This window comes from Ostrea edulis, chromosome 5 (genome assembly GCF_947568905.1).
Source record: "Ostrea edulis chromosome 5, xbOstEdul1.1, whole genome shotgun sequence".
NCBI lineage: Eukaryota > Metazoa > Mollusca > Bivalvia > Ostreida > Ostreidae > Ostrea > Ostrea edulis.
In genome coordinates, this window is record NC_079168.1 from 78251199 (window position 1) to 78279086 (window position 27888).

The window sequence follows — 27888 nt, forward strand, 5'->3', positions numbered from 1 at the left end:
TATACACAAACCTTTTTATACAGAAGGCTAACAATCCATCCAAAAATGTCTGACTAGGAACGAGTTGTCCGAGGAGGAAATACAATTTGTTGTCGAAAAGGTAACAATAGGACGTCATTCTGTTGACAGTCTGTAGTTAGCATTAAGATATAAATGGGTGAGCCTTTGTTTTCCATGACAGGTGCTGGAAGAGACCGATCTGGATGATGATGGAAAGCTATCCTACATTGAATTTGAACACGTCATCTTTAGATCACCTGACTTTATGACGTAAGTGTTACTGAATTACAAGCTGTCGTTTCCGGTGGGGATCCGGATTAGAATAGGTCCTTGTCGCAAGACGCGACTAAATGGGACAATCCTTCATTTAAGACCGCAAAAACTGAGGACCCGTGTTACAGCAGGTATGACACGACGAAAAGCCTTTCTTGCTCAAAGGCCGTAAATGCCGAGCATAGGCCTAAATTTTGCAGCCCTTCACCGGCAATGTTGATGTCTCAATATGAGTGAAAAAATTTCTAGCGGGACGTTTAACAATATACAATCAATCAACACGCTGTCGTATAACCTTGGTGTTTGTGACAGTAGTTTCAGATTCAGTATGCCAAAGATTGATTGGATATTGTTCAACGTCCATTTTGAGAATTTTTCACGTTTATTGAGATGTCACCATTGGAGGTGTAGGGCTGCAAAATTTAGACCTATGCTCGGCACTTACGGCCTTTGTGCAGGAAGGGTTCTTTATCATGCCACATCTGTTGTGACATGGGAACTCGGTTTTTGTGGTCTCCGAAGGACCGCCCCATTTAGTCGTCTCTTACGACAAGCAAGGGGTACTGAGGACCTATTCTAACCCGGATCCCCACGGGATACCACGCCAAAGAACATTAAACAATTACTTTGGGTAGAAATACCAAATTGAAAATACTAGATTTTAAATTGAAAGTCCTTTGATTTACAGAATATAGATGAAAGGTGAAGATAACGAACAGTGATAAATCTCATATAAATTTTGACAAACACGGACCCCTGGATACACTAGAGGTTGGATCATGTGCCTAGGAGGAGTAAGCATCCCCTGTCGACCAGTCATACCCGCCGTGAGCCCTATATCTTGATCAGGTAAACGGAGTTGTCCGTAGTCAAAATCATTGTGTCAAGAACGGCCTAACAATCGGTATGAAACAAGTCAGACAGCATTTGACCGAATGATAGATTGTATTGGCAAACTAGATCGTTACAACGACCTTAGAATTTGCGAAATGCTGACTTTAAACGAGACTGTTCTAGCCCCTACACCATGACTTTGTCAGTGGCCTTCATCGATTTAAAAACTGACCATACGAAAAACAAGCTCTTGGGTATCGAATCAGTTGAGAGATATAAACACCATATGCAGGTGATAATGGAATATTGCTACGTAAAGATGGGAAGTTGACAAAGGAGAAGCTGAAATTTACCCCATTTGTCATAAACTTGAGTTTTAATACGAATATACATTCAATTATGGTTTTCAGAATATGTTAATTTTGTAAAATCGAACACGGTGTACTATAAATATGAATGCTTTCTCTGTCAAAAATTCAGGAAATCAGAAATAATGATTCGTAATTTTCCATAAAATGTATATTTGTAAAACAATCAAGATTTTCTCTAAATCATGCGAATAGAAACATAATAAGAATACAAGGTACTATATATTGTATCTATAATGGAATATATTGACATATCGAGTTGAGGTCACAATAGCTATTCAGGATTTTTACAGATGTATGCTAGTATCTATGAATCCTTGAGATTTTTTCCCAGAAACACAAAGTTTTCCATTTATCATAGTATTTAAACTTTTTACGTTGAGTACATTAAAGTTTGTTCGAATTATGATCGCCATTGCCACATAGTGCCTACATTGGAGGTTCAGAGATTTATTGAGAAGACTTTATCAGAATTTTTTTTACCAGATAAATTAGATACGTACTCTTTCTTACAGTAGAATTAGTAGTGTCGTGTTCATTTATCAATAATGTGTGTTTGATTAGCGTTGAGACCGCAGTTAGGTGTACAAGGCTTAAGTGGGCTATAGAAGTGACACAGGTGCTCGTTATGACACATTCTTATCGATGGCCTCAAGGATCATTTGATAAGTGTTAATTTTTAGTGTTCTGTTAATATAATTTGTTTTATTCTTAGATGTATTAAAGTTGTTTTAAAAACATCGTTATATGATTTCTCATTGTATTCCAAGAGTAGACTTGACTTTGCCCAGGTAGTATTACATCACACACACACACACACACACACACACACACACACACACACACACACACACACACTCTCTCTCTCTCTCTCTCTCTCTCTCTCTCTCTCTCTCACCATTTTCTAGCCCGTGTTGTAGGTCATCTGATATTCTATTACCTTGTATCATTAGTTATTATATTATCAATTTATTACATGAATTGGAAAATAAAACGGCAGACGCTCAAATCCCTTATTCCGATTAGTACTTACAAACCAACGTCTTGTATCGCATAAGTTTTGAAACTTTCTGAAACAATCTTGAAATCGTTAGCATAAAGTTTGAACATAGATCAAAATGATTGCATAGCTTTAAATGGTATGATATTCCAGCAACATATAATTTTGCTGTCTTTTGTGCAAGATTTCTAACTGACATAAAAGCTATAAACTGGACAGTGTAATCTAATGTTGGTGGCCATATCTTTTCTAGCTCAAAATAAGAAAGAAAATCTTCAAAACACTTCATTCCCTGACTATATGAAGCTTGAGTACTTTGAGCAGTGGCACATTTTAGCAAAAGATCTACTTCATTCCTAACATCGCTATTTGAAATTCTACGAGTATAAGCTCTGGGCCCTGGTCTGCTTGTGGTGCCAAGGTGCGGAATTTCTGAAATTGTTTCGGAGATAAAGCATCAGCTATGCTGTTTACTTTACCAAAATGTGTTTTGCTTTGCACATGATATTATTCTCCAACAACAGAAGAACATTTTTCTGACCAACATCATTATCCTCTTGGATTTTGAAGTTTGTTTATTAATGATAGACACTAAAGCACGATTGTCAGTATGCATAATTATTTTTTGGTTTTAAAACAACTTGTGACCCCACAAAGAAATGGACAGCAAAATAGACACCAATTCCAAGAATGACATTTCTTTAAATATTTCCTCTCCCCAATCTGTGGGCCATGGCCAAAAACACCAATGACCTTTACAATAAGCCCCACAACCTAGACAACTATTTCCTGAACTATCTGTATACAAATTTATGTTCTGATCGCTTTTCCATTCTTTGTCATGTATCAGTCTGACCCCATTGAAATTTTCTAAGAAATAAAGCCCCATTCTAACATCTTCCTTAAATTCCTCAGTAATCTTAATATGATGGTGGGACTTTTTAATGCCGCTTCTTGCATCATAAAACCTCCTATGAAACAATTAAGACTACCTTCCAAGCTCTGAATTTCCTTAAGCTGAAGAGACCTTTTCAACATGGTAAAATTTAATAAACTTTTTAATTGTACAACCTTGTCTGAAGGAATCCTAACCACCATATCAACAGTATCTATTTCCAAACCTAAAACTACAATTTTTGTTGCTGGGCCTACAGTTTTGTCATGTGCAAGTGGTAGACCAATGTCATCACTCAAGTTTGAAAAGCCCTCCATTAACCTTAAACATTCATCTGAACCTACATGACCCAAAAATAGAAAATCATCTAAATAATGAAATAGTGTGTCAAGCCCAGTACGCCTTTTCAACTCCCAATGGAGGAAAGTAGAAAACTTTTCAAATAAACAACATGAAATAGCACAGCCAAACACTTGTCGATGTAATACTTTTCCTCAAACTTAAACTCTGACAAATCAAAGTCTCCAGGGTGAATGATTAATAATCTAAATGCTGACTTTATATCCATTTTTGCCAACTGTGTTCCTTTCTCCATTTTAACTACTACCTCTAGGGCCTGATCTAATGATGCATACGCTACAGAACACCTATTCGGGTCAATAAAATGATTAACACCTTGATTTTCTGGAAAAGACAAATGAGCGATCAGTCTCCATTTCCATCTGCTTTTGGTAGTAGCCCAATAGGTGAAACTCTTAAATTAGTAATATGTTTACTGTCAATGGTCCAGATATTCGACCTAGCCCTACTTCACTTTGTATTTTATTTTTCGTTTCCTCAAAATGATCGCCGACAGACTTGAGATTTCTTGATTCTCGCCCTATTCGGGGAGCCTCATAACCTAATCGAAAATCAAACTGAAAACCATCAGTCAACTCTTTTGCAATATTTGGTCAGCACAGTTTTTCAACAAACCAATTAATTTGCCAACTTTGATAGGTGTTTTACCTAAACTCCAAACATTAGAAGGATCCCTTATTTCCCCTACTTTGATATATCCCCCTTCTTCTCGAGCTGTAATGATGGGCTGTGTTTGATCTCCCTTGGGCACGGAAATTCTGAGGGCCTCCAAATCCCCTTTGAGAAGGACCCCATTCCTTATTAGAACAGAGTGCATAAGGATGACTACCATTGCATTTGATGCAAGAATGAATATAACCACAGGGAGTTTTGAAACAGGACCCCTGATAATTGTATGTGTAACACTTTCTAAACTGACCCTGGTTAGTTGGAACAGCAGTCATGTCCTTTGTGTTAATATTCACAACATACAAAAGCCAGGGTTCAGATTCCACTTCACTCCAAGAACCTGTAGGATGCCTAGCCATTTTCAGCCTAAACTGTTGGTCATAATCCTTAAAACCCTGATTTGAACACCTACTAGCTGCCAATCTAACATTTCTCATATATTTCAACAGTTCCAAATTTTTTGCTGGGTGTGCTTCCAAATAAACACTAGAGAAAATGAGAAAGGCATCAGTCCATTGCTCAATATTATTGATCTTCCTACTAGATTTTTCAGCTGCCTGTAATTCGCCATTAACAAGTACTAGGGTTTGTTTCTGAGGCTCATTGTAATTTATGAGCATCTTGTCTAACTCAACGTATTCCCCCTTATAATTTTATTTTTCAATTGTTGGGACATATTGAGGCCTAAACTATTCTTATAGCTGACAATTGAGCTTGTAAAGATAGCCCCACCAGAGCCTAGAGTGGGTAGACTATCCGACACAGAACACATACCTATCACCTCTCTATCACCTCCTTAATGACCAACTTGTGTTCTTTTTTTTTATAAATGTGGGACCCTTTTGTTGAACTGATGGCTCAGCGAAAACAACTTCAGAAATTTCTGTTACTTCCGAATGGGATTCTGTGTCGTTTTTCTTTGCCCGCACTGGTTCCCTTTTTCTCTTCTTTCCTCTCCTGCGAGTTGCCACTCTTCCCGTTGAGACTTGTTTTGATTTCGGCATTTCCCCCGTTTTGCTTAGCCTACAACTTAGGATTTAAAACTGACTTTCTTATTATTTTTCGAGCATGTGGTAACCCCATCAATGGTGCATCACGTACCCTGTATGCATGTAGGATAAAATTAAAATCCGTCAACATCGAATAATATTAACGATTAATCGACAAAATATTAAGCAAAATATTATGCAATAAAACCTAAAGGCTTAAATTTCACTACATCAATATATCCATATTAATCTGATTAACTACATTAACGCAAAAATTATTTGTCCAGAATTTCAAACCTTCCCTTCTACCCAAAAATATTGAAAAGGAAGTAGAAGTTTGAAACAGTAAAAACAAAGCCTCGCTGTCACCACAAATTCTCCGGAATAAACATCTGTCAATATTTATTCTGGCTTAAATAACCTAATTTATTGTACAGCAATAAATTGTATTACTTTGTATCATTAGTTATTATATTATCAATTTATTACATGAATTGGAAAATAAAACGGCAGACGCTCAAATCCCTTATTCGGATTAGTACTTACAAACCAACGTCTTGTATCACATAAGTTTTGAAACTTTCTGAAACAATCTTGAAATCGTTAATTAACATAAAGTTTGAACATAGGCGGCGGGAAAAAAAATAATGGGAGGAGGTCAGGAAAAGAAGGTGCCGCCGTGGGGATTCAGCGTATACAGTGCTTGGCTGACATATACTGTAAATCATATTATTCGAAAGTACATTATTTATGCGTAATTTTGTGAGACCAACCATTCACTAAAATTTACTTCTCGCGAATAAACACAAAAAGTCGATACTAAAAGCAATAAATAATGATTCGCGAAAGTCATGTCCCACGCATAATTACATCATTGTATGGTCGCGAAAATAAGGTCTCGCGAAGTAAAAATGATTTACGGCAATTCAAATCGAATGTTCAAAATGATATGTCAAGTGCAAGGCGATATGCCAAGGGCTTGAAACATTTAGCCTAACTAGCGAAATGATTTCATTCAATATGAATTTTCAGCTACTCAAAATTAATACAAATAATGGACGCAAATGGGAAAACCCTTGGAAGCCCCTGGGTTATACATAGGGAAAAATATTTTATGCTGGATAACTCCGTTTACCTGATCAAGATATAAGGCTCACGGCGGGTGTGACCGATCGACAGGGGATGCTTACTCCTCCAAGGCACCTGATCCCACCCTTGGTGTGTCCAGGGGTCTGTGTTTGTCCAACTATCTATTTTTGTATTGCTTATGGGATTTATGAGATTGATGACTGTTCGTTATCTTCACCTTTTGTTTAGAGATATATCGCAGTCAATTTTCGGTGATACAAATTACGTTCGAAACTGCGTGACCCAACGGGGTCAAAAAAGTGAAGCGTCTGGGTTTCATTACATATGAATTTCTGACATCTATAATGTACAGATGAATTCATTATTATATGGATATTGATGATAATAGAGGAATACACAACACAATGCTAATGATTGATTGATTGAATATTGTTAACTTCCCGCTCAAGAATATTTCACTCATATGGAGACGTCAACATCGCCGGTGAAGGGCTACAAAATGTAGGCCTATGATAGGCACCCACGGCCTTTGAGCAGGGAGGGATTTTTATCATGCCACACCTGTTGTGACACGGGACCTCAGTATTTGCGGTCTCATCCGAAGGACCGCCCCATTTAGTCGCCTCTTACGACAAGCAAGGGGGTACTGGGGACATATTCTTACCCGGATTCCTACGGGATGACGATAATTGTAAAAAAAATCAAAAAAAAAAATCATTAAATAACAGGAAAATTAACCTTCAAATCAAAGAATTCTCTGAAACATGTATTCGTCCGTGTAAAAATCTTGAATGATGCTCGACGAGTTTTGAAATTATCAAAACAATTTTCTGATTGGCTAATGTAATTTTAGAGGGAACCCGGGAACCCGGAGATGATTGAAACTGATAAACGTGTCCATATAAAAATAGATACTAAGTTATAGTCTCAAGCAAATTCATGTAAGTACATAAAAATTATCATTTTCTGTAATGCACTTTTCAATGTCGATGTTTTTCTTTATTTGATTTCTTTAGACTTGTAACCGATGGTAGTGCAATTATGTTTTTTTTTAAAATGTAAATCTTTAGAAAAATTGCTGACAGCGTTAACAACTGAAAACACGCAGCTGTACATGCCTGACCTTTGCACTTTCGTCTTGATATACTGACGTCCAGAGAACCGTGCACAGATAGAGAGAACTGGGGAGATAGTGAGTACATACAATTTATATAGTCGTACTTTTTTAGCTTTAAAACATTTACCAAAGGGTATACACATACTACTTCCATAGTTCTAGCTTTTAGCGAAATAGGGAATTTATGAAAGGATCCACTCGCTACTGATGTCCAATGACGCTATTTTCATACAGATCTACATTAAGTTATGTTTACAAAATCATGGAGGTTTAAGAATATGTACCATTGTTTTAATAATGAAAATAACCTTTTTCTATTTCACAACCGGTAATATCAAACTAATTTATCAACTGGTAACTCCACGCATACCATCGTATTTAAACAATTATATCCGAAAATCTTTTGAATGTGAATCGTATTGTACAGTGTTTTGTGATTTCTTAAAGCATTTAACCGCGTTTGACATAAGGGTTTTTACACTTTAAGGTAAGCGTATAGTATGAGAGGATATTATCTATATCATAGTTTCAAAATAATTAGTAATTATTATACATAATTTTTTTTTCGAATGTTAACCGTATTAGTTTTCCACAGGAAATCAATTAGTGTTTTTGCTCATGCACAGCTAATCAGATTTAAAAAAAAGATTAATCTTAAGCCCTATGGGCGAAAGCGATTTATATATATATATATATATATATATATATATATATATATATATATATATATATATATATATATTATAGTTAGAATATTTTTCGAATATGACCTATAAAACGGAAGTCCCGTGTCGTGACAGGAGTTGGTACGTTACAGAACACCCTGAACGCTAAGCATAGGTCTAAACATCTGGTACCTCACCTGCAGCTGGCATCTCGAAGTGACGTAAAACAAAATACTTCAACAGTATAGAAAGTGTCATTATCAACTAGAATTAATTAAAATTTATAAACATACAGAGGCATTGTTTGCTGGATCTAAGTTGATTAAGTTTCATGTACACAGCTGAAATGTCAACTCAAACGTCAGTTAAAGTACATTTCTCAAAAAAGTCTATTCAATGCGGCGAGAATTGCTACAAAGTTATCCGCACTTCTTTAAGCAGTAAACGAAAATCAGTTCTTCAAAAGATAAGCGCACGTTTTCACCGGTTCTATTTTTCCAAACACCAAGTTGTTCCACAAGAAATGTAATGAATTACCAATAAAATGTAAATTACTTAAAGAATTGATAATCAATTTAAAAATCCCAATGGGACATAAATTGGGGTGGTCATGAGAACAAATTCTGTAAATAATTTTAAATGGTTTATTTATTACTTATATATGCACCTGAAAAGAACAGGGAATTTTAGAACATCACACTAACCACTAGCAGTAGACATGGACAACCGACGCGGTGACCCACAAATAGACTGAGTTCATTGTGTGTAATATCAATATATATGTGGTTCATTGTGTGTGCAATATCATTAGATATGTAGTTCAGCGTGTGTAATATCATTAGATATATAGTTCATTGTGTGTGTAATATCATTAGATATGTAGTTTAGTGTGTGTAATATCATTAGATATATAGTTCATTGTGTGTGCAATATCATTAGATATGTAGTTCAGCGTGTGTAATATCATTAGATATATAGTTCATTGTGTGTGTAATATCATTAGATATGTAGTTCAGCGTGCGTAATATCATTAAATATATAGTTCATTGTGTGTGTAATATCATTAGATATGTAGTTTAGTGTGTGTAATATCATTAGATATATAGTTCATTGTGTGTGCAATATCATTAGATATGTAGTTCAGCGTGTGTAATATCATTAGATATTAGTTCAGTGTGTAATATCATTAAATATATAGTTCATTGTGTGTGTAATATCATTAGATATGTAGTTCAGTGTGTGTGTAATATCATTAGATATGTAGTTCAGCGTGTGTACTATCATTAGATATGTAGTTCAGCGTGTGTAATATATATATATATATATAGTTTAGTGTGTGTAATATCATTAGATATGTAGTTGTGTGTAATATCATTAGATATATAGTTCATTGTGTGTGTAATATCATTAGATATGTAGTTTAGTGTGTGTAATATCATTAAATATATAGTTCATTGTGTGTAATATCATTACGGCGGGTGTGACCGGTCAACAGGGGATGCTTACTCCTCCTAGGCACCTGATCGCACCTCTGGTGTGTCCAGGGGTCCGTGTTTGCCCAACTATCTATTTTGTATTGCTTGTAGGAGTTATGAGATTGATCACTGTTCGTTATCTTCACCTTGCATACATAGTTCAGTGTGTGTATATATCAATAGATATATAGTTTATTGTGTGTAATATCATTAGATATGTAGTTTAGTGTGTGTAATATCATTAGATATATAGTTCAGTGTGTGTATAATATCAATAGATATGTAGTTTAGTGTGTAATATCATTAGATATATAGTTCATTGTGTGTAATATCATTAGATATGTAGTTCATATCACGGCGGGTGTGACCGGTCGATAGGGGATGGTTACTCCTACTAAGCACCTGTGTTAAGGGACAACTAGTATATTATTGTGATTGCAATACCCTGGATAGAACAAGACACGATTGTCAGTACTGAAGAAATTCTGTATAGAACTAGACACGATTGTCAGTAATGAAGATCTACTGACATGGCTGCTACTACTAGATATAGCCTGGATAGCGCTTGACGTGATTGGTCAGTATTGGAGATACCCTGGATAGAAATAGACGCTATTGCTAGTACTGAAAATTTCCTGGATATAACTAGACATGATTTCGATTGCAAGTTTAAAGTCACTAAAACAGTCCAACTGTCTGATGCAGATACTTAGTATCCCTTGTCTAAGAAATTGGGACATTCTGCAAAATATATGGATGACAGAGCTCCATATCTGTTTATAAAGACATGATCAGATTGTATGTCATGGAAATAAACTCGAGTGATTTTTACCATTTTAATAAAACAGAAGCTATTGTGTAATATTTTGAAGAAGAAATGTTACGTATTTTTATCATGATATCGATATAATACGACATGATGATTTCCTGAACTATCATACCAAGGATGACTGAAAATGTCGGTATTGATTCTAGTTTCTTTGATTCATATTCAATGAGGAATTAGGTCACAACAGACATATCATGTAATCCAGCGATGTGCTTTATTTAGAATTGACGATGAGGTTACTCACCTTCTTTATTGCGGTCCTCTACACATACTGTGATGCCACAATTCAGCTAACAAAGCAGTCCTACATGAGATTCCCCTACCAGTTCGCCAATGGTGATCCATCCAATCCGAGATACGGACTTTTCCAAAATGCTGCTCACAAGGCCACCTACCACACTGTTGATAAAATTCTATATGTTGCTTGTAAGTTACTTATTTTCATAGAATTAATATGACTTGCATTACAAATAATCTTGCTAATATATATCAATAACTTCAATTCCTTAAGGTGGCTCGTTACACCAACATTGTATTTAATGGCTCGTTTAATCACCTCGTATGAAACATGCTTTCACCATCAAAAGAGTGATTGATCATTGTTCGTTGTCTTCGCCTTTCATATAAGCTCTGAATAGAGTGATTGATCATTGTTCGTTGTCTTCGCCTTTCATATAAGCTCTGAATTGAGTGATTGATCATTGTTCGTTGTCTTCGCCTTTCATGTAAGCTCTGAATAGAGTGATTGATCATTGTTCGTTGTCTTCGCCTTTCATATAAGCTCTGAATAGAGTAATTGATCATTGTTCGTTGTCTTCGCCTTTCATATAAGCTCTGAATAGAGTGATTGATCATTGTTCGTTGTCTTCGCCTTTCATATAAGCTCTGAATAGAGTGATTGATCATTGTTCGTTGTCTTCGCCTTTCATGTAAGCTCTGAATAGAGTGATTGATCATTGTTCGTTGTCTTCGCCTTTCATGTAAGCTCTTAATAGAGTGATTGATCATTGTTCGTTGTCTCTGAATTATTTTCTATGTATTTGTGTGCTTTTTTCCGGAGTGATAAAAAGATGTGTTGTTTGCAAATAAGATATTTTAAAATCCAAACATGGCTTTCATTTGATGCATGATGTCAGTATCTAATAAAACATAAAGAAGACTCAGTAAATGTTCTAATAGTTTTTAAATAGAAAATAATTATGAAAATCATAACGGTTTTTTTTTTCTTATTCTTTAAATCTACGACTAAAATTTTCAAAAAAACATGTTATTTAGAGAAAAAAAAGGTATATTAGCAAATAAATTTTAAACAGAAATTGAAATGAAATTACCAAATTTTTCAAATTTGAATCTAACCAGAAAAAAGTACAGATCCGATCAAAATTGATAAAAATAGCTAAAATAATCGTATTTTGCTAAGATTATGCACTTTTCATCAAGAAATTAGTTTCCTTTATGAATTCATTTAATTTTCTCACAACTTTACATCAAAGGACTTAAGTTTTTTTTTTTATTACAGTGTTCTCTATGACCTCTTTCTATATAATTCCGATCGGGCTTGGTTATAATGTCGCAATGTTTCTTAATTTTGGTCATTTCATTTCAATTTCTTGTTTAAATACATATAGATAAGATAAGATAAGATATGTCAGATATATCGTTTTCTAAATGACATGTTTTTTGAAAATCTTAAGCGAAGGTTTAAAAAGTTATCAACCAATAGCGTTTCCAATTTTTATAAATACTTTTATATCTAAAAAAGAATTATAACGTCTAACTGAGTCCTTTAGGTATTTTTCTTTGAAATTCAAATCATGAATCAAATCACACTGATTTTTGACTCTGAAATATCTTATTTGCAAACAAAAAACCTCTTTTTTATCACTCCGGAAACAAATTCATAAAGGTCCTATAAAGTGATTGATAGTTTGTATCACTCTTTCGATGGTGAAATCATATTTCAAACGAAGTCTATAAACGAGCCATTAGATAAAATGTTGGTGTAATGAGCCACCTTAAACTAAGAATCATTCGATTCCAATTAAGAATATAGAATACTTAATGACACTATTTATCTGCATTTTCTGTTTACAAACTAGCTGCACGATCAACGGAAAAGTATCTACACATCATTGACATGAACAATCCGGCCAGTCCAACTATCCTGATGACCCACGTGTTCAGTGACGCTGTAGACGGTATGATCACTGCAGTGGAGGCGTGTCCAGACACAATTGCAGTGGCACTGTCCGCCGCGGACCCAGTATCCGAAGGCCACGTGGAGCTTTTCACTCCATATAATAGAGCAGATCGTGTCTTTTCTAGAATTGGTCGAATAACTGGTAAGGGAGATCGACGAAAAAATAATCCCTAATTCCTAGACAAAATATTGTGGCTACAGGAAAGAACGACAAGGTGCCTGTCTATCGAAATTATACATTGAATTGGAAAAAGGCTTTAAAGAAAATGTTTTATACAGAATATCATATTTTAAAAGTTGGGGGGAAAAATTTCCGGACGTATACCTACTTACTTATTTTTTTTCAAAAACTCGTTTTCTGCAAATATTCCAGATATTTCATTATTGTATAATAGGGTCGAATGATGAAATATTTGTGATGTTTTAATGAAGTTCTATTTCATGTGAACGATTTCTAAGTTATATAGGCTATGTGTTTTTCAAATAGTTGGAGTTCATCCAAAAGATTTGTCTTACACTTCGGATTGTACTCGACTGGTTGTGGCCAATGCTGGTCCTGCTACAATCGTTCCATCAACAAGTAAATTCTCAGATCCCGAGGGTACGGTAACGATAATTTTCAGAAATGATCAGGGATTTCCCGTAGAGGTCAGCATGGATTTCACTCAGTTGAATGGCAGGTATGTTTTGGTTTTCTATCCTAAAAGCATCATTATGTCATACGAACTCCGATAGACGCTGGGAAATGAAAATTTGGAAATCTTCGAAATATTGATAAGACTACATTTACTCAATTAAAGTATAACCAATATGCAAGTATCCCTTATATTGATGTATAATGTAGATTCAAGACCAATCAGGTCTTTACCCGGAGAAAAGATGGTGATCAAAGTTATACAGGGGAGTACATAGGGAAACTTTAATGTTTTTTTAAATTTCAAAACTTCTTGAGAAAACTGATTTTTCTACGAGAATTATACCTTAGAAACAAACATCCTTTATATGTAGGAGGGACACCGATTGTGTTCGTGAAGACACTACGGAAGCCCATTAGTGCAAATCAAAATCAAATTTAAAAAAATGAAATTCTTAAATAAAAAACGAAATTAATATATGAAAACCAAAGCTAAATAAAAAACAAAATTATTAAATAAAAAATGAAATTAATAAATAACAAAATAATTAGATATAAAACGAAATTATTAAATAAAAAACGAAATTATCAAATAAAAACGAAATTTATAAATAAAAACGAAAATATCAAACAAAAACGAAATTAATATATAAAAACAAAAAGCAAAATTTTAAGAAAAAAACCCCGGAATTATTGAATAAAAAATGAAAACTGAATTAAACACAAAATTATCAGATAAAAAATGAAATTAAGAACAGTTTTTGAGAATAAAATGTGTGTGTGAGTTAAGCTTATCAAAGAAGGAAACATGGCTTTCAATTCTTTGATTTACGGCGATTTCATAATCGCCACTGGAGTGTTACAGAAATCTAACTACATTACAAAAACAGCCAACTTATCCATTCACTACACGTCTATGTACTATGTTCGCTGAAAGGTCCCAGACCTCGTGTATCAGATTACAGAATTTTTCCAAAATTACTTCAATGCTAGCCCCCATATATCTATTAGAAAATATGACTCCCGTCAGCCACATACCTCAACAATCACATGACTCTACACTAATTAAGTGTTTCGGCGGTGCGATACGAGGTTATGATCTGATTGATCGATAGATTGAATTTTCGCTGCATGCAAATCCGTCTTATCCAGATTCTTATTTGCACTTCACAATTATCATGCAGTTAGATTATTCTAAAATAGAGGATATGAACATATCCCCTAAATTTTTTATTGCGTTGGTATAAACCTCCCGATAGATACAATGAAAATGAAGATCAATCTCATAAATCCTAAAAGCAATACAAAATACAGAGCTGGACAAACACGGACCCTGGACACACCAGAGGTGGGATCAGGTGTCTAGGAGGAGTAAGCATCCCCTGTCGACCGTTCACACCTACCGTGAGTCCTATATCTTGATCGGGTAAACGGAGTTATCCGTAGTCAAAGTCAGTGTGCCAAGAACGGCCTAACAATCGGCATCAAACACGCCGGACAGCATTTGATCGAATGATAGGTTGTATTGGCAAACTAGATCGTTATAACGACCCTAGAATTGGCGAAATACTTACTTTAAACGAGGCTGTTGGAACCCCTACACGATCAACTTGTTTGCCAGTAGCCTGTTGCGATATACGAACTGACCATAAGCAAAACAAGCTCTTGCGCATCGAATCAGTTGAGAGATATAAACACCATATGCAAATGATAATGGGATATTGCTGCATAAATAGATAATGGAATATTGCTACATAAATATGGAAGTTGATGGTGGAGAAGCTGAAATCATCCAGTTTGTCATAAAGTTGAGTTGTTAGTTTGCCGTTAATATCTACTTTCAATAAAATATCAAGTATGAAGCAGAAGTGGACGACTCTGTACTGTGTGTTATTTCGAGTTCACTGGGTTATATCGAATCGACATATGAATGAAAATTATTGTTCATAGATAATACGTCGTCGATATATCTAAATGTCGAATTGAAGGTCACAGCAAGATATTTTTTCTTCTCACATAGAAGTTTTGGAATAAATTCTGCTTCAAAGGAATATAAAAACAGGCTAGCTAACAAAGGAGCACAATTCCTGCCCATGGGAATTCCATCCGATTGTTGGAAGACCTGATCACCAAAGACCACGAAAATATTGTCAATGAGGAATATTTTTTATTTCAACTTCAGAGTACTTGTGCGTGGAATCAGAGTGACATTTAACAAAGTAATTTTTAGGATGACTGATAACTAGATAGGAATATTTGCGTTTTCCATTTTTGTTGAAGAAGCAACTGTCTATGCTATCAAAAAGTCTAGTCTTTAATTTATCGGGAGGAATGGTCGTGTAAAGTGTTGAAAAGTCATAAGTTTTGATGTTGTTGATTTGAAAAAAGTTTTGCGATTTCAAGTTTACTAAAAGTGGTTTTGAATTTTTTAGAATCCACATTTGATTTACACCACTTCTGGTAAATGTAATCGCACAGTACATTTGAAGTTTCTCCTTCACAGATGTTAATATTTTTGTGAGAGCGAAGACAGGAGCTTGGTAGAACATTTACTGGATCAAGCAATGTGCCTTTGTTTGTAAGGATTTTTTAAACATCTTTGGAACAGGGGGGGGGGGGGCATAAATTTTAAAATTCAGGATTCCTGCACCTCTAGGGCCTTAGGGAAAAAAACTGCCCAAAATTGACCAATTTTCAAACATCTTTTGTAGAACCGCACATGTGTAAGAAACACTAAATAGATAATGATGTAGAGCAGAAAGGCCTCTACCGAAATTGTAAATTTCATTGTAGGTGTTCTGACCCGCAGGGTGGGGCTAAACTTAGTATATGGTGTTTGTGTAAGTTTGTTGGTACTGTATAAAATTTGAATGCATACTTAGGAATAGTAGAAAAGAATTTACCAAAAATTGTTAATTTCTCAACCCAGGGTTTTGACTCTAGGATTGGTCCAAATTAGTAATATCTTTTAATGTTTTAATGTTAATACACGCATTATATTATGTGAAATATTTCATCATTGTATGCGCATTTGAAGGCATTGAAGTTTTAAGAACACATCTTGTTCTATACTATTGCTTAACTTTAGAATTTAGCTTAGATATTCAGAACAGGAATTTTTTTTTCTAGATTTCATAGCCCTTGGGATTATTGATTCTTTTTCACTAGTACTCAGGTAACCGATAAGGCCTGTGGGCTTCTTGGTGACTGAATATTTTCGTTTTTACTTAATGATTTTGTGTTTTATATAATAATTTTGATTTTTATTCAGTTTGGGTTTGAACTAATGGGCTTCCGTGAAACACACTCTATATTTGTGGAACAAAAATGAAATGGTACAAAAATTTGAACTTCTTCATTAAAATTCAGAAATTCCAACAAAAGAGCATCATGAGTATTACTTTTTTTCTTCCCCAAAATACATATAATTAGCAACTTTTAAAATGACGTATTCCCAATGTGTTTTTCTAGTGTGTAGCATGTTTAACGCTTGCATGATTGCAATTCTTATGTACGTATATCTTTTGAGATTTTAAAGTAAAGATAATCAGATCTTTTTTAGTTTTTAAAACTGGGGGGAGGGTGTCAAGTTTTTCCTTAATGCCATATATGTCTGCATGATTTACCAGAATCTTCTTTGATCATTCTTTACCGCGCTAATCGTTATATATGCAATGAGGAGAGTTATATGAGGTATTGATAAACATGTATAAGTATCAACTAAAAATTGAATATTAAGGAAAATCAATAATGTATTTAATCTCCCGTTATTTAATACTTCCTGCCTAGAGCTGAAGATTACATGAGGAACGGCGTCCGATATGTCTTCCGTGGAGATCATAATCAAGAAGTAGTTAACACTTTTTCACAGGATCTCGAGCCCGAGTCAATAACCATCAGCAACGATGACAGATTCGCTTTTATTTCATGCCAGGTAACACGGACTCTTATATTTAGAAATGAAAGGGTTTTTCCTAAGCATATTGATATTTTTAAGAGTCTATTTTTTTCACAGAGAAATAATGCAATAATGAAAATCGACTTGACTAATCAGAGAATCATAGAACTTTATGCTTTGGGAGTCAAGAACTGGACACTTTATATGCTGGATGCCAGTGATCGAAATACAGGTAACAACAATTTCCTTTACGTGCTTATTCCATTCCTTTTTTGAGGTCCACCATTTTCTTTATATTAAAATGGTGGGTTTTTTTTTTATATGAAAAGGGGTTCGAAATGAAGACCTGAATGTTTATACAGTCTCAAATATTTTCATTTTCTTGGACTTTGAATCATCGTTTTTTATAACTACTTGATAAAAAATCTTTTCACTCATAGCTGCACACCTGCGTCATCACACGGTCTACTCATTCTACCAACCTGGAAAACTTGCGTTTGGGTTAGTCGATGGTAAAGGATATGTCCTGTCCGCCGACACTGGAAAAATCACAACTTATACGTCATCGTCACAAGGTTATGACTTCAGCGATGCCCTTAGAGGAAGAGCAGCTTGGAATAGTAAGTTTGTTTCACAGTAATCTCCAGGACGTGCATTTCTCTTTAGATGTTACATTGTACAGTCTATTTCCCCCATGAGAAATTCACACTACATAGTATTTCGCAAATTATATGGTCATTATAACGATCTAGTTCGTCAATACAACCTCGAATTAGGTCAAATGCTGTCTGACGTGTTTCATACCGATTGTTAAGCCGTTGTTAAGCCGTTCTTGGCACACTGATTTTGACTGCGGATAACTCTGTTTACCTGATCAGGATATAGGGCTCACGGCGGGTGTGACCGGTCAACAGAGGATGCTTACTCCTCCTAGGCACCTGATGTGTCCAGGGGTCCGTGTTTGCCCAACTGTCTATTTTGTATTGCTTATAGGAGTTATGAGATTGATCACTGTTCGTTATCTTCACCTTGCATAGGTGTCGGTTAGACAGATTTTTGACTGTATCAGTAACTCTAAGACGCGCGTGAAGTCTGACATTTCTCTTTGGATGTTACAAATGATGAATACCCTCGTACCTACGGGCTTGAGCACCTTACATAGGTCAAATGTTATGACAGTTCATCTAAAGCTGATTTTGTCTTCAATTCATTGGATGAATCTCGATTGTGGCATAAAACAATATACAAAGAAAAAGGCAACTGATACGTATACACCACAGTCACATACCACGATTCACATTGATTCCCTAAATATTCGATTTGATATCTTGAATATTCAATTTGATAACTTACGTAGCGATATGAAATACAAGCAGTGATATTCTTTGCAGACGGAATATTTGATCAGACCACGATGGATTCCACACTCCAAGCGGAAATCCAGGATGTTCAACAGCTGGGTACGCTAGCATTATCTGTGTTCTGCATAAACAATTTCTTTAATCAACCAGTAATGTAGCCCTTCAAAATTAATTCAAATATTGCAGATGAATGATTAAAAAATTGAAAATGTGTAGTTTGGCAAATCTATTTAATAGTAAGTGGACAATCGAAATGATGAAAACAAACTTTTGGTTCGACATCGCTTGTTAATATTCTATCGACTTTATTGTATACCCATCAATATTCCGTGTTTTGATACTGTAAAACTCACAGAGTGTGTTTCGACTTTCCGAATCACCACATTTATCAAACAATATATTTATCAGCATAAAATTGTGTAGGTTTTCAGTTATAGTTATACCCCATGGGTATGAATTATGCTCCTTTGTTAGCTGACATGTTTTTATATTCCTAATGAAACAGAATTCATTTAAAAAAAACTTCAACGTGAGAAGAAAAAATTTCTTGCTGTGGCCTTCAATTCAACATTTAGATATATCGACGGTGTATTATCCATTAACAATAATAATTTTCATTCATATCTCGGTTCAATATATCCCAGCAGGGTTTGACATTTACTTTTTTGATCACTAGACCAGTCGGGCTACTTCAAATGATTATTACTAGACCTGACCTTACATCCACTAGCCCTGACCAACTTTTCAGAAAGAAATTGATTAATAGTTTCCCATATTTAAATACATGTACTTGATTCAAATGACAAACATTAACTTTGAACTAAAACGTATTTCATTGTCTGAAAAAAATATTTAGTATCCTTATTCAATTTGATGCTATTTATATTTTCAAACATATTTTCCGTTTTCTTAAATTCTATATGGCACATAAATTCTTTAGTCCAATTAGAATAAGATGCTCTGAACCGGTTTTTTTAAAAGTTCTATTTCATAAGCCCTACTTTGTTTCTTTCCAACCTTTTCTTTTTTCTCCACTTGGGACATCTTTCCTTGAGGACGAGATCGCGAAAAGTCGTATTTGAATACAGATGGAGACATTCCCACACACATGTCAACACCGAAAAATGTCTGTTTACGACGTAATTTATTAATTCCATAAACAGTTTTGCAAATTATTATTTTTTTTAATGAAAATGAATTCAATTTACATATGTATATCTATTTATCTGAAACAAAACTTTACACACATTAACATCGAGTAGATGTCGTAAAAGATCACTTCCGACCGCGACTTATTTATTAGAACTAAAAATAGAGATTATGTGATCACGCGGTTCAACTCTTTAAAGTTATTATATAAATATCTTTTTTTTCAAAGTTACGAATAAGATATCTTATGGTTTTAAACTAAAGTTTATTGTTGATTTTTTCAACACGACCAGTCGGACTAGTAAATGGACATTTTAACCGACCCGACCTATTATTTAGTAGACTCGGTCGGTCGGACGTGCATTAGTGTCAAACCTCTGCTTCATATCAACGGCAAACTAACAACTCGACTTTGTGACAAACGGGATGATTTCAACTTCTCCATCGTCAAATTCTCATATTTATGTAGCAATATTCCGTTATCACCTGCATATAGTGTTTATGTCTCTCAACTGATTCGATACGCAAGAGCTTGTTCTGCGTATGGTCAGTTTTTAATTTGAAGCAGGCTACTGACAAACAAGTTGATGATGCAGGGGTTCCAACAGTCTCGTTTAAAATCAGGATTTTGCAAATTCTACGCATGGTCGTTATAACGATAACCTATCATTGGGTCAAATGCTGTCTGACGTGTTTAATGCCGATTTTTAGACCGTTCTTGGCACACTGTATTTGGCTAAGGATAACTCCGTTTACCTGATCAAGATTTAGATCTCACGGCGGGTATGACCGGTCGACAGGGGATGCTTACTCCTCTTAGGTACTTAATCCCACCTCTAGTATATCCAGGGGTCCGTGTTTGCCCAATTCTATTTCTTATTTCTTATAGGAGTTATGAGGTTGATCACTGTTAGCTATCTTTACTTTTCACTTATAATAGTTTTGAAATAGAAGATATTATTTATATTACATAAATAACATTGAATTTGGAGCTTCGAGTGGCTTCCTGATATTCAAGTTTTATTTACTGTATATGATATCAATAAATATAACATAATTAATACACACAATTATTCAAATATTTTTCTTAAATTCATTTGAATTAAAGATATTAATGTGCGCAACAATTCAAATACGCATTAAAAAGTCCTTCTTCTATGCAATATTATTTAATTCTGATTTTCCGCATACTGGTCTTTACAATTCTAATCGGTGGCAATAGTGTAATAGTTAATGCGTTTGCTTCTCAGCCTGGCACAGCGTCAAACCTGTTCCTTCGTCAAGCACCCGGCATTGAAAGTGAAAGTCACGTGTCGTTGGGGGTTATGACATTCAAAACAGAGGTCTTGTAACAGTAGGCATTGACAGGATGAAGAACCCTCACTGCTACGGCAATGAGCACCATACATAGGTCAAACTTTGTCGCACATCACATAGAGCTGGTTATGTGTATAATTGAGTGAAAAATTCTTGAATGGACCTTAAAACAATGTGCAAACAAACACATCTTCACAGTTATCTTCATTTCAATTAGCTTATTTTTGTTTTGAACACGTAAACAGGACAGGTATACACGAGTGTAAATGATGGAATCAACATCTATAATAAAATTGAAGACATTTTCCTCTTTGGTGGGCGTGGTATTTCTTTGTGGGACTCTACAACGATGGCCCACGTCTTTGACAGTGGGGACGACCTAGAGATGAGGGCCTCCCAGAGCTACGCATCCACATTTAATGGGGATTGTAACAATGCTAATATATTGCCGAATCAGCAGGTTGATCAGAGGTCCGATGATATGGTAAGCTCACAGAATCTGGTGTCCCACTTTTAAAAAAGCTTCCTATAGTACTTTTATCGATTTTTGAAAAGAGTCAATATTTTATGGCAGATGTGAACAAACTATGGATGATATTTAGTGATTACTAGTCTTGTCTTCAAATTGAATGACATTAATGCTGGTTTAACGGTCGAGTTCATGTTTGTGACCGTTTTAACTGACATAAACTCCCGCTACAACAATAACAAAATAACAACCTGAGAATTTATGCTAGCTATTGTTAGACTCTGTTTGGTTTGTTTACTTCCCTTTGGAATGCAACGCGTCACTAGCTGGTGTAATGCAACGCTTTGATGTAATTTTGCGTCATTCAACTGCTAATCAAAGATCTGCTTCTCCTTATCGCTCACCTAACAAAACAGTTCTATTAGAAAGACATTTTGTATTAAATATAAATTTCGTATAAATAAGTCAATGTATGTGACCAGTTATGCGATTGATAACCTATACATGTATTTGTTCAGGGCCCTGAGCCCAGTGCTATGGCTGTGGGTACCGTGGGGACCACGTCTGTTCTTGTCGTTGGCTCCAGGATGGGTGTCTTGTACGTCTTCAACATGAGAGGCATCAGTGCTAATTTTGAGAGCATTCACCGTGAGGGTAGAACAGACGACACATGGAACAACCTGTACAATGCCGATGCAGCTGGAGATCAAGGTGTCTCCGATATTGGGTACGTTTACTGTTATCATGACTTCATTCTTCTCACGTTAAAAATTATGGGCGACGAACGCTTTTGTTTATGAATGGAAGCAGCATGAAGTAGCTGGGGCATAATTCGCGTCGCATCGTCAGACTGTTCGTCCATCTGTGATAGTTATTTTCTAGATTGTTTAAGCTTTTGTCCTTTAGAAATTCTCAAAAACAACACATCAAATTCAATTATGAATGAACCTTGTGTGAAGGGGATTCAAGTATGTTTGAATTACGGACGTAGTCAGAATAAGATGGGTCGATCTAAAATTCTTCTCTAGAATCATAAATGCCTATTTAGAACCTTTCACGAGATCTTCATTAAATGATAAGGAGGTTTTCAATAGGTGTGAGAAGTTTCATGTAGATACATATATCTTACAGAACTTATATGATCCTTTTTGGTAAAGGGTCCCGAACCTTCTCATTTGGGAATTTTACGTCAAAAAACTGTTATTTTGGAGATTATAATTAGCCAAATATAATGCATTGTAGGTAGAAAAACAATATGCAGTCATTTATATATCGTGATTAAGGTACATATTCTGTTGGATATAAACGTTATGGTATTCTGTAGATAAAATGAAACAAAAAAAAACTATTACTATGTGTTTATATTTCATTTAAATAAGCGAACTTTATACATCTTATTAGACAACTCATTCCCAAGATGTTGCAGATTTTACGTAACAACACATGCAAATACCATTTTGGCCGATTTGCTCAACGTGCATCTAGCTTATGGTATGATGAATGGCGGGCGGGCGTCCCTGTAATAGGGTACCTACTGTGTGTTATCAACTCTTGTCATACCGCTAAATTCCTCAAACTTTGTACATTTGTTATGGACACATTGAAGATGTGCATGTGTCTTTCTGAAAACGATCAGACATTTTTCGAAAAATTACGTGTAGTTGAACAGATGTGTTTTTAAATTGACTTAAATAGATCTAGGTTCCTATTTTTGTAATCAACTCCTGTAAAACATTTAATTGACTTTGTACAACTGTTATGGAAGCATTGAAGATGTGAATGTGTCGTTTTGGAAGTTATTAGACATTCTTCGTAAAATTTACATGTAGTTCAACTTTCTTATGTTGTAAGCACGGTATCTACATTGTGTAATGTAAAACTTATACGGTTCCAATTTTGATGCACCAGATGCGCATTTCGACAAATAATGTCTCTTCAGTGATGCTCAACCGAAATGTTTGAAATCCGAAATAACTATGAAGTTTTAGATCTAAATATAGCCAAAAACAGCGTGACAAACAAGTGGAGCCAAATTCGTCCAAGGATAAGAGCTGTGCATGAGGGAGATAATCCTTAATTTTGAAATGAGAAATAACTATGAAGTTTTAGATCTAAATATAGCCAAAAACAGCGTGCCAAACAAGTGGAGCCAAATTCGTCCAAGGATAAGAGCTATGCATGAGGGAGATAATCCTTAATTTTGAAATGAATTTCTAAATTTTATAACAGCAATTAAATATACATCCGTATCTTCAAGCTAGTAGCTTTTACTTGATTTTTTCAGACCTTGTAGTTGTTATAAAAACATTGAAGATATACATATAGCATTTTAAAACTGCTTCTGGTTTGTTTGGGTTTTTTTTGGAAAAATTCTAAATTTAATTGATGTTTCCAATATATTTTGTAAATAGGTTATCTACATCATCTGGTTATATCTTAAAAATGCATACGAAAATCTGATGCATCTCTAGGGTAGACTTCTGAAAAGCATTAAATAATCGATTCTCTACCACACATACTTCAGTTTATTTTTATTTCATCTAGATCCATGTACTGCTGTCTCAATGATAGATAACATTTTAAGGCAACCCGGCCATTTTTGCACTAAGATCGATTCTTACTATGCTTGTGAGCTGATAATTTGGGAAACTTTCAATCAGAATTAAGGAAAAACAGTCAATTTTCAATTGTGACTGGGTCCTTATAGCACTAAAACTTCATTGTTATTTTGGATTTCAAACATTTCGGTTGAGCATCACTGAAGAGACATTATTTGTCGAAATGCGCATCTGGTGCATCAAAATTGGTACCGTATCAGTTTTACATGATGACCCCTGGGTCGAGGCCTCTGCTGGTAGACTGGTAGTCCCCGAGGGTCTCTACAGACCAGTAGCTAAGTACTTCGTTACTAGCTTGAAAATACGGATGTATTTTTAATTGCTGTTATAAAATTTAGAAATTCATTTCAAAATTAAGGATTATCTCCCTCACGCATAGCTCTTATCCTTAGACGAATTTCTCCACGTTTTTGACACACTGACTTTCCCTGTAATAGCTCTAAAACTGCATTGTTATTTCGGATTTCAAACATTTCGGTTGAGCATCACTGAAGAGACATGATTTGTCGAAATGCGCATCTGGTGGATCAAAATTGGTACCGTATAAGTTTTACATTACAAGTATATTAAGCCCTGTCTTAGAATTCTTTTAAAGATCATTAGGGTTCATTGTATCAAGTGAATATTCAAGAACCATTTTGTGTAGATTCAATTTGTTGACACTGTGACTACGGGTTCATACGTTAATTTTGAGTGTGTGGGAACATTCTATGAAAATCTTCTCAAGAACCACAAAGGTATAATTTGTTTGATTGATACACAAGCATTGTCCCATAGTGTATATTAATGTTAATTGGACATGAAGATCTCCAGGGCTTGGGCAAAGCCACAATGGGGTATCAAATTTTAACATAGGAATACACAGGAACATAATTTTTCAAAATCTCGAAAAACACAAATATGATATTCTGAAATCAATGTACAGACCTCCTCATGTCACTTATTCACACAACGACACGTATTTCCTTACCTGAAACAAACATGCTGACGTTGCTGGTGACCAAAGCGTCTCTCTATTGGGTAAGCTTATGATATGAAGATAACTTGAATGCAAAAACCACATCAGAAGGCATTAAGAGAATGAATTCGAAGATGTTTTAAGTTAGTATCACAGGAACAAATTCTGAACTATCAGAAATAGCACTTCCCATCATTGGGGAAAATAACATCACCACATATGAAAAACTGTTCATCGCTCAAAATAATTTTACAACAGCAATAACAATATTACAGTTCCTCAACAATGATGATATAAGTATTCTATAAGCAATATAAAATAGATAGTTGGGCACACACGGACCCCTGGACACACCAGAGGTGGGATCAGGTGCCTATGAGAAGTAAGCATCCCCTGTCGACAGGTCACACCCGCCGTGAGCCCTATAGCTTGATCAGGTAAACGGAGTTATCCGTTTGGTATTTGGTGATCAGGTCTTCCAACATCTCTCAATTAATTCGATACGCAAGAGCTTCTTCTGCGTATGGTCAGTTTTTAAATCGAGGCAAGCTACTGACAAACAACTTGATGGTACAGGGGTTTCAACAGTCTCGATTAAAGTCAGCATTTCGCAAATTCTATGGTCGTTATAATGATCTAGTTCGTCAATACAACCTATCATTGGGTCAAATGCTGTCTGACGTGTTTCATACCGATTGTTAGGCCGTTCTTGGCACACTGATTTTGCCTACGGATAACTCCGTTTACCTCATCAAGATATAGGGCTCACGGCGGATGTGACCGGTCGACAGGGGGATGCTTACTCCTCCTAGGCACCTGATACCACCTCTGGTGTGTCCAGGGATCCGTATTAGCCCAACTATCTATTTTGTAATACTTATAAGAGTTATGAGATTGATCACTGTTCGTTATCTTCACCTTTCATAGAACACGTCAGACAGCATTTCACCCAACGACGGGTTGTATTGGCTAACTAGGTCATTATAATGAACATATGATTTGTGAAATACTGGCTATAAACGAGATTGTTAAAACCTTTGTAACATCAACTTGTTTGTCAGTAGCCTGTCTCGATTTTATAGCTGATCATACTCGGAACACGCTCTTGCGTATCGAATATGGAAGTGATAATCGAATATTGATACTCGGATGCTGGCGTGTTATGCCGTTCTTTACATATTGATTACTTATGTACCTGAATAAGATATAGAGGATTTAGGCCTATGCTCGGCGCTTACGGCCACTGAGCTATGAGGGTTCTTTAGCGTGCCACACCTACTGTGACACGGGACATCCGTTTTTAATGTCATTTACGAGGACCCTTGACATTCACACCTGTTGTCGAGCGTTTGGCGATGGAAATATCACTACCTGTTATAACAACGTAGGTCTTTTGTGGCAGGGATTCGAACCCCGGCCTTCCGCATCCGGGGCGAACGCTCTAGCCACCGTGACGGTCTATAAAAAATAGAAAATAAAGGGTTGGGCAGAAACGCCCTCCTGGACATACCAATGATGGGATCAGCTGCCGAGTAAGCAACCTCTGTCGACCTTTCACATCCGCTGTGAGTTCTATGTCTTGACTAGATAAACGGAATAATCTGAAGTCAAAATGAGTGTGCCAAGAACCGCTTAACAATTTGTGTGAAACACGTCAAACAGCATTTGACTTAATTGTAGGCTATATAACCAAACCAGATCATTATAACGACCATAGAATTTATGAAATTCTGACTGTAAACGAAAGTGTTGAAACCGCTGTAACATCAACTTGTTTGTCAGTAGTCAGCCTCAATTTAAAAGCAGAATAAGCTCTTGCACATCGAATCAATAAGATATATAATACCCATATATAGGTGATTATGGAATAATGCTGAATAAATGTAGGAAGTTGGCGATTGAGAATCATCCCGTTTGTCATAAAGTAGAGTTGTTAGTTTGCCATTAACATATGGTTTTGATTCCATCGAACTGGTTGAATAGATATGGCAAAAGTTACATGGATGTTGGCAAATCTAAAGCTATGTTCAAACTATGACAGTATACAATCATAAGACAGAATAACATTCTAGTTTGCCTAATTCCATAGTGGAAGTTGCTTTGTTGACTATTCTTAAGAAGTTAGCAATGGTTGTTGAGTCGCACAAATATATACCATGCTCGACTTAGAAAATACATGGAGAGTCTATCGCTATCAGTGACAATAACATACTCTGAACTGCCGTTTATTCGCGTGTGGAAAATTTTGCGAGGGTTGCGAGAAACAGTTCATCGCTAATATATCTCATCACGAACTACACCTTTAATGAAATTGTACGTTTAAGATGATCTTGGTCGCGAAAATTAGTCACTGAGAACCAGTACATCGCCAGTAAATCGCGAAATAAAATCGTCGGGAATAAAAGTCTGTTTACAGTAGAGTGCATACTGTTTTAGACTAGGATCTCCTCTCAGCTGATACTGATAATATTAAAACTGATTCTAATAACTTTACATTGATTCGAATGAAGGCATAATCAATTGTCGGACACACGGGTAAATATCATGCTTATATATTTGGTTTTACAGATTTGTTAATGCACAGGACAGTTCCTCTGGAGTTCCTTTTATTTACGTCATCGGACAAGCTACCGGTTCACTCTCCATTTACTCTGTGGAAGACGTATCCTGAAGTTTGATATTAAATGTTAGCCTCATGGCAAATGTTTATCCTCAAGTTGT

The 27888-nt window shown here is 35.5% G+C and overlaps 1 protein-coding gene across 2 annotated transcripts; it reads left to right on the forward strand.

The window, feature by feature from the left end:
* Positions 1 to 179: 179 nt before the first annotated feature.
* On the forward strand, positions 180 to 27876 carry LOC125649884 (mesenchyme-specific cell surface glycoprotein-like). Of its 2 annotated transcripts, XM_056166337.1 has the most exons (13): positions 182 to 270; positions 7331 to 7418; positions 7548 to 7669; positions 10786 to 10989; positions 12663 to 12905; positions 13251 to 13443; positions 17187 to 17331; positions 17413 to 17527; positions 17736 to 17915; positions 18687 to 18755; positions 21368 to 21606; positions 22110 to 22318; positions 27736 to 27876. In XM_056166337.1, the coding sequence occupies exons 4-13, from the start codon at positions 10794 to 10796 to the stop codon at positions 27836 to 27838; spliced, it is 1692 nt and encodes a 563-aa protein (XP_056022312.1). In that variant the 5' UTR covers positions 182 to 270; positions 7331 to 7418; positions 7548 to 7669; positions 10786 to 10793; the 3' UTR covers positions 27839 to 27876. The 2 variants fall into 2 exon arrangements, with proteins under 2 accessions (XP_048733678.2, XP_056022312.1); XM_048877721.2 differs by lacking the exon at positions 7331 to 7418 and having other exon boundaries at positions 180 to 270.
* Positions 27877 to 27888: the final 12 nt, after the last annotated feature.

Excerpts from the sequence above, each read along its gene's own strand:
- LOC125649884 (XM_048877721.2), top strand. The coding sequence starts at position 10,794 with ATGAGGTTACTCACCTTCTTTATTGCGGTCCTCTACACATACTGTGAT. Across the intron at positions 10,990-12,662 it reads TAAAATTCTATATGTTGCTT|CTGCACGATCAACGGAAAAG; the intron begins GTAAGTTACTTA and ends TTTACAAACTAG. Across the intron at positions 17,332-17,412 it reads TCGCTTTTATTTCATGCCAG|AGAAATAATGCAATAATGAA; the intron begins GTAACACGGACT and ends TTTTTTTCACAG.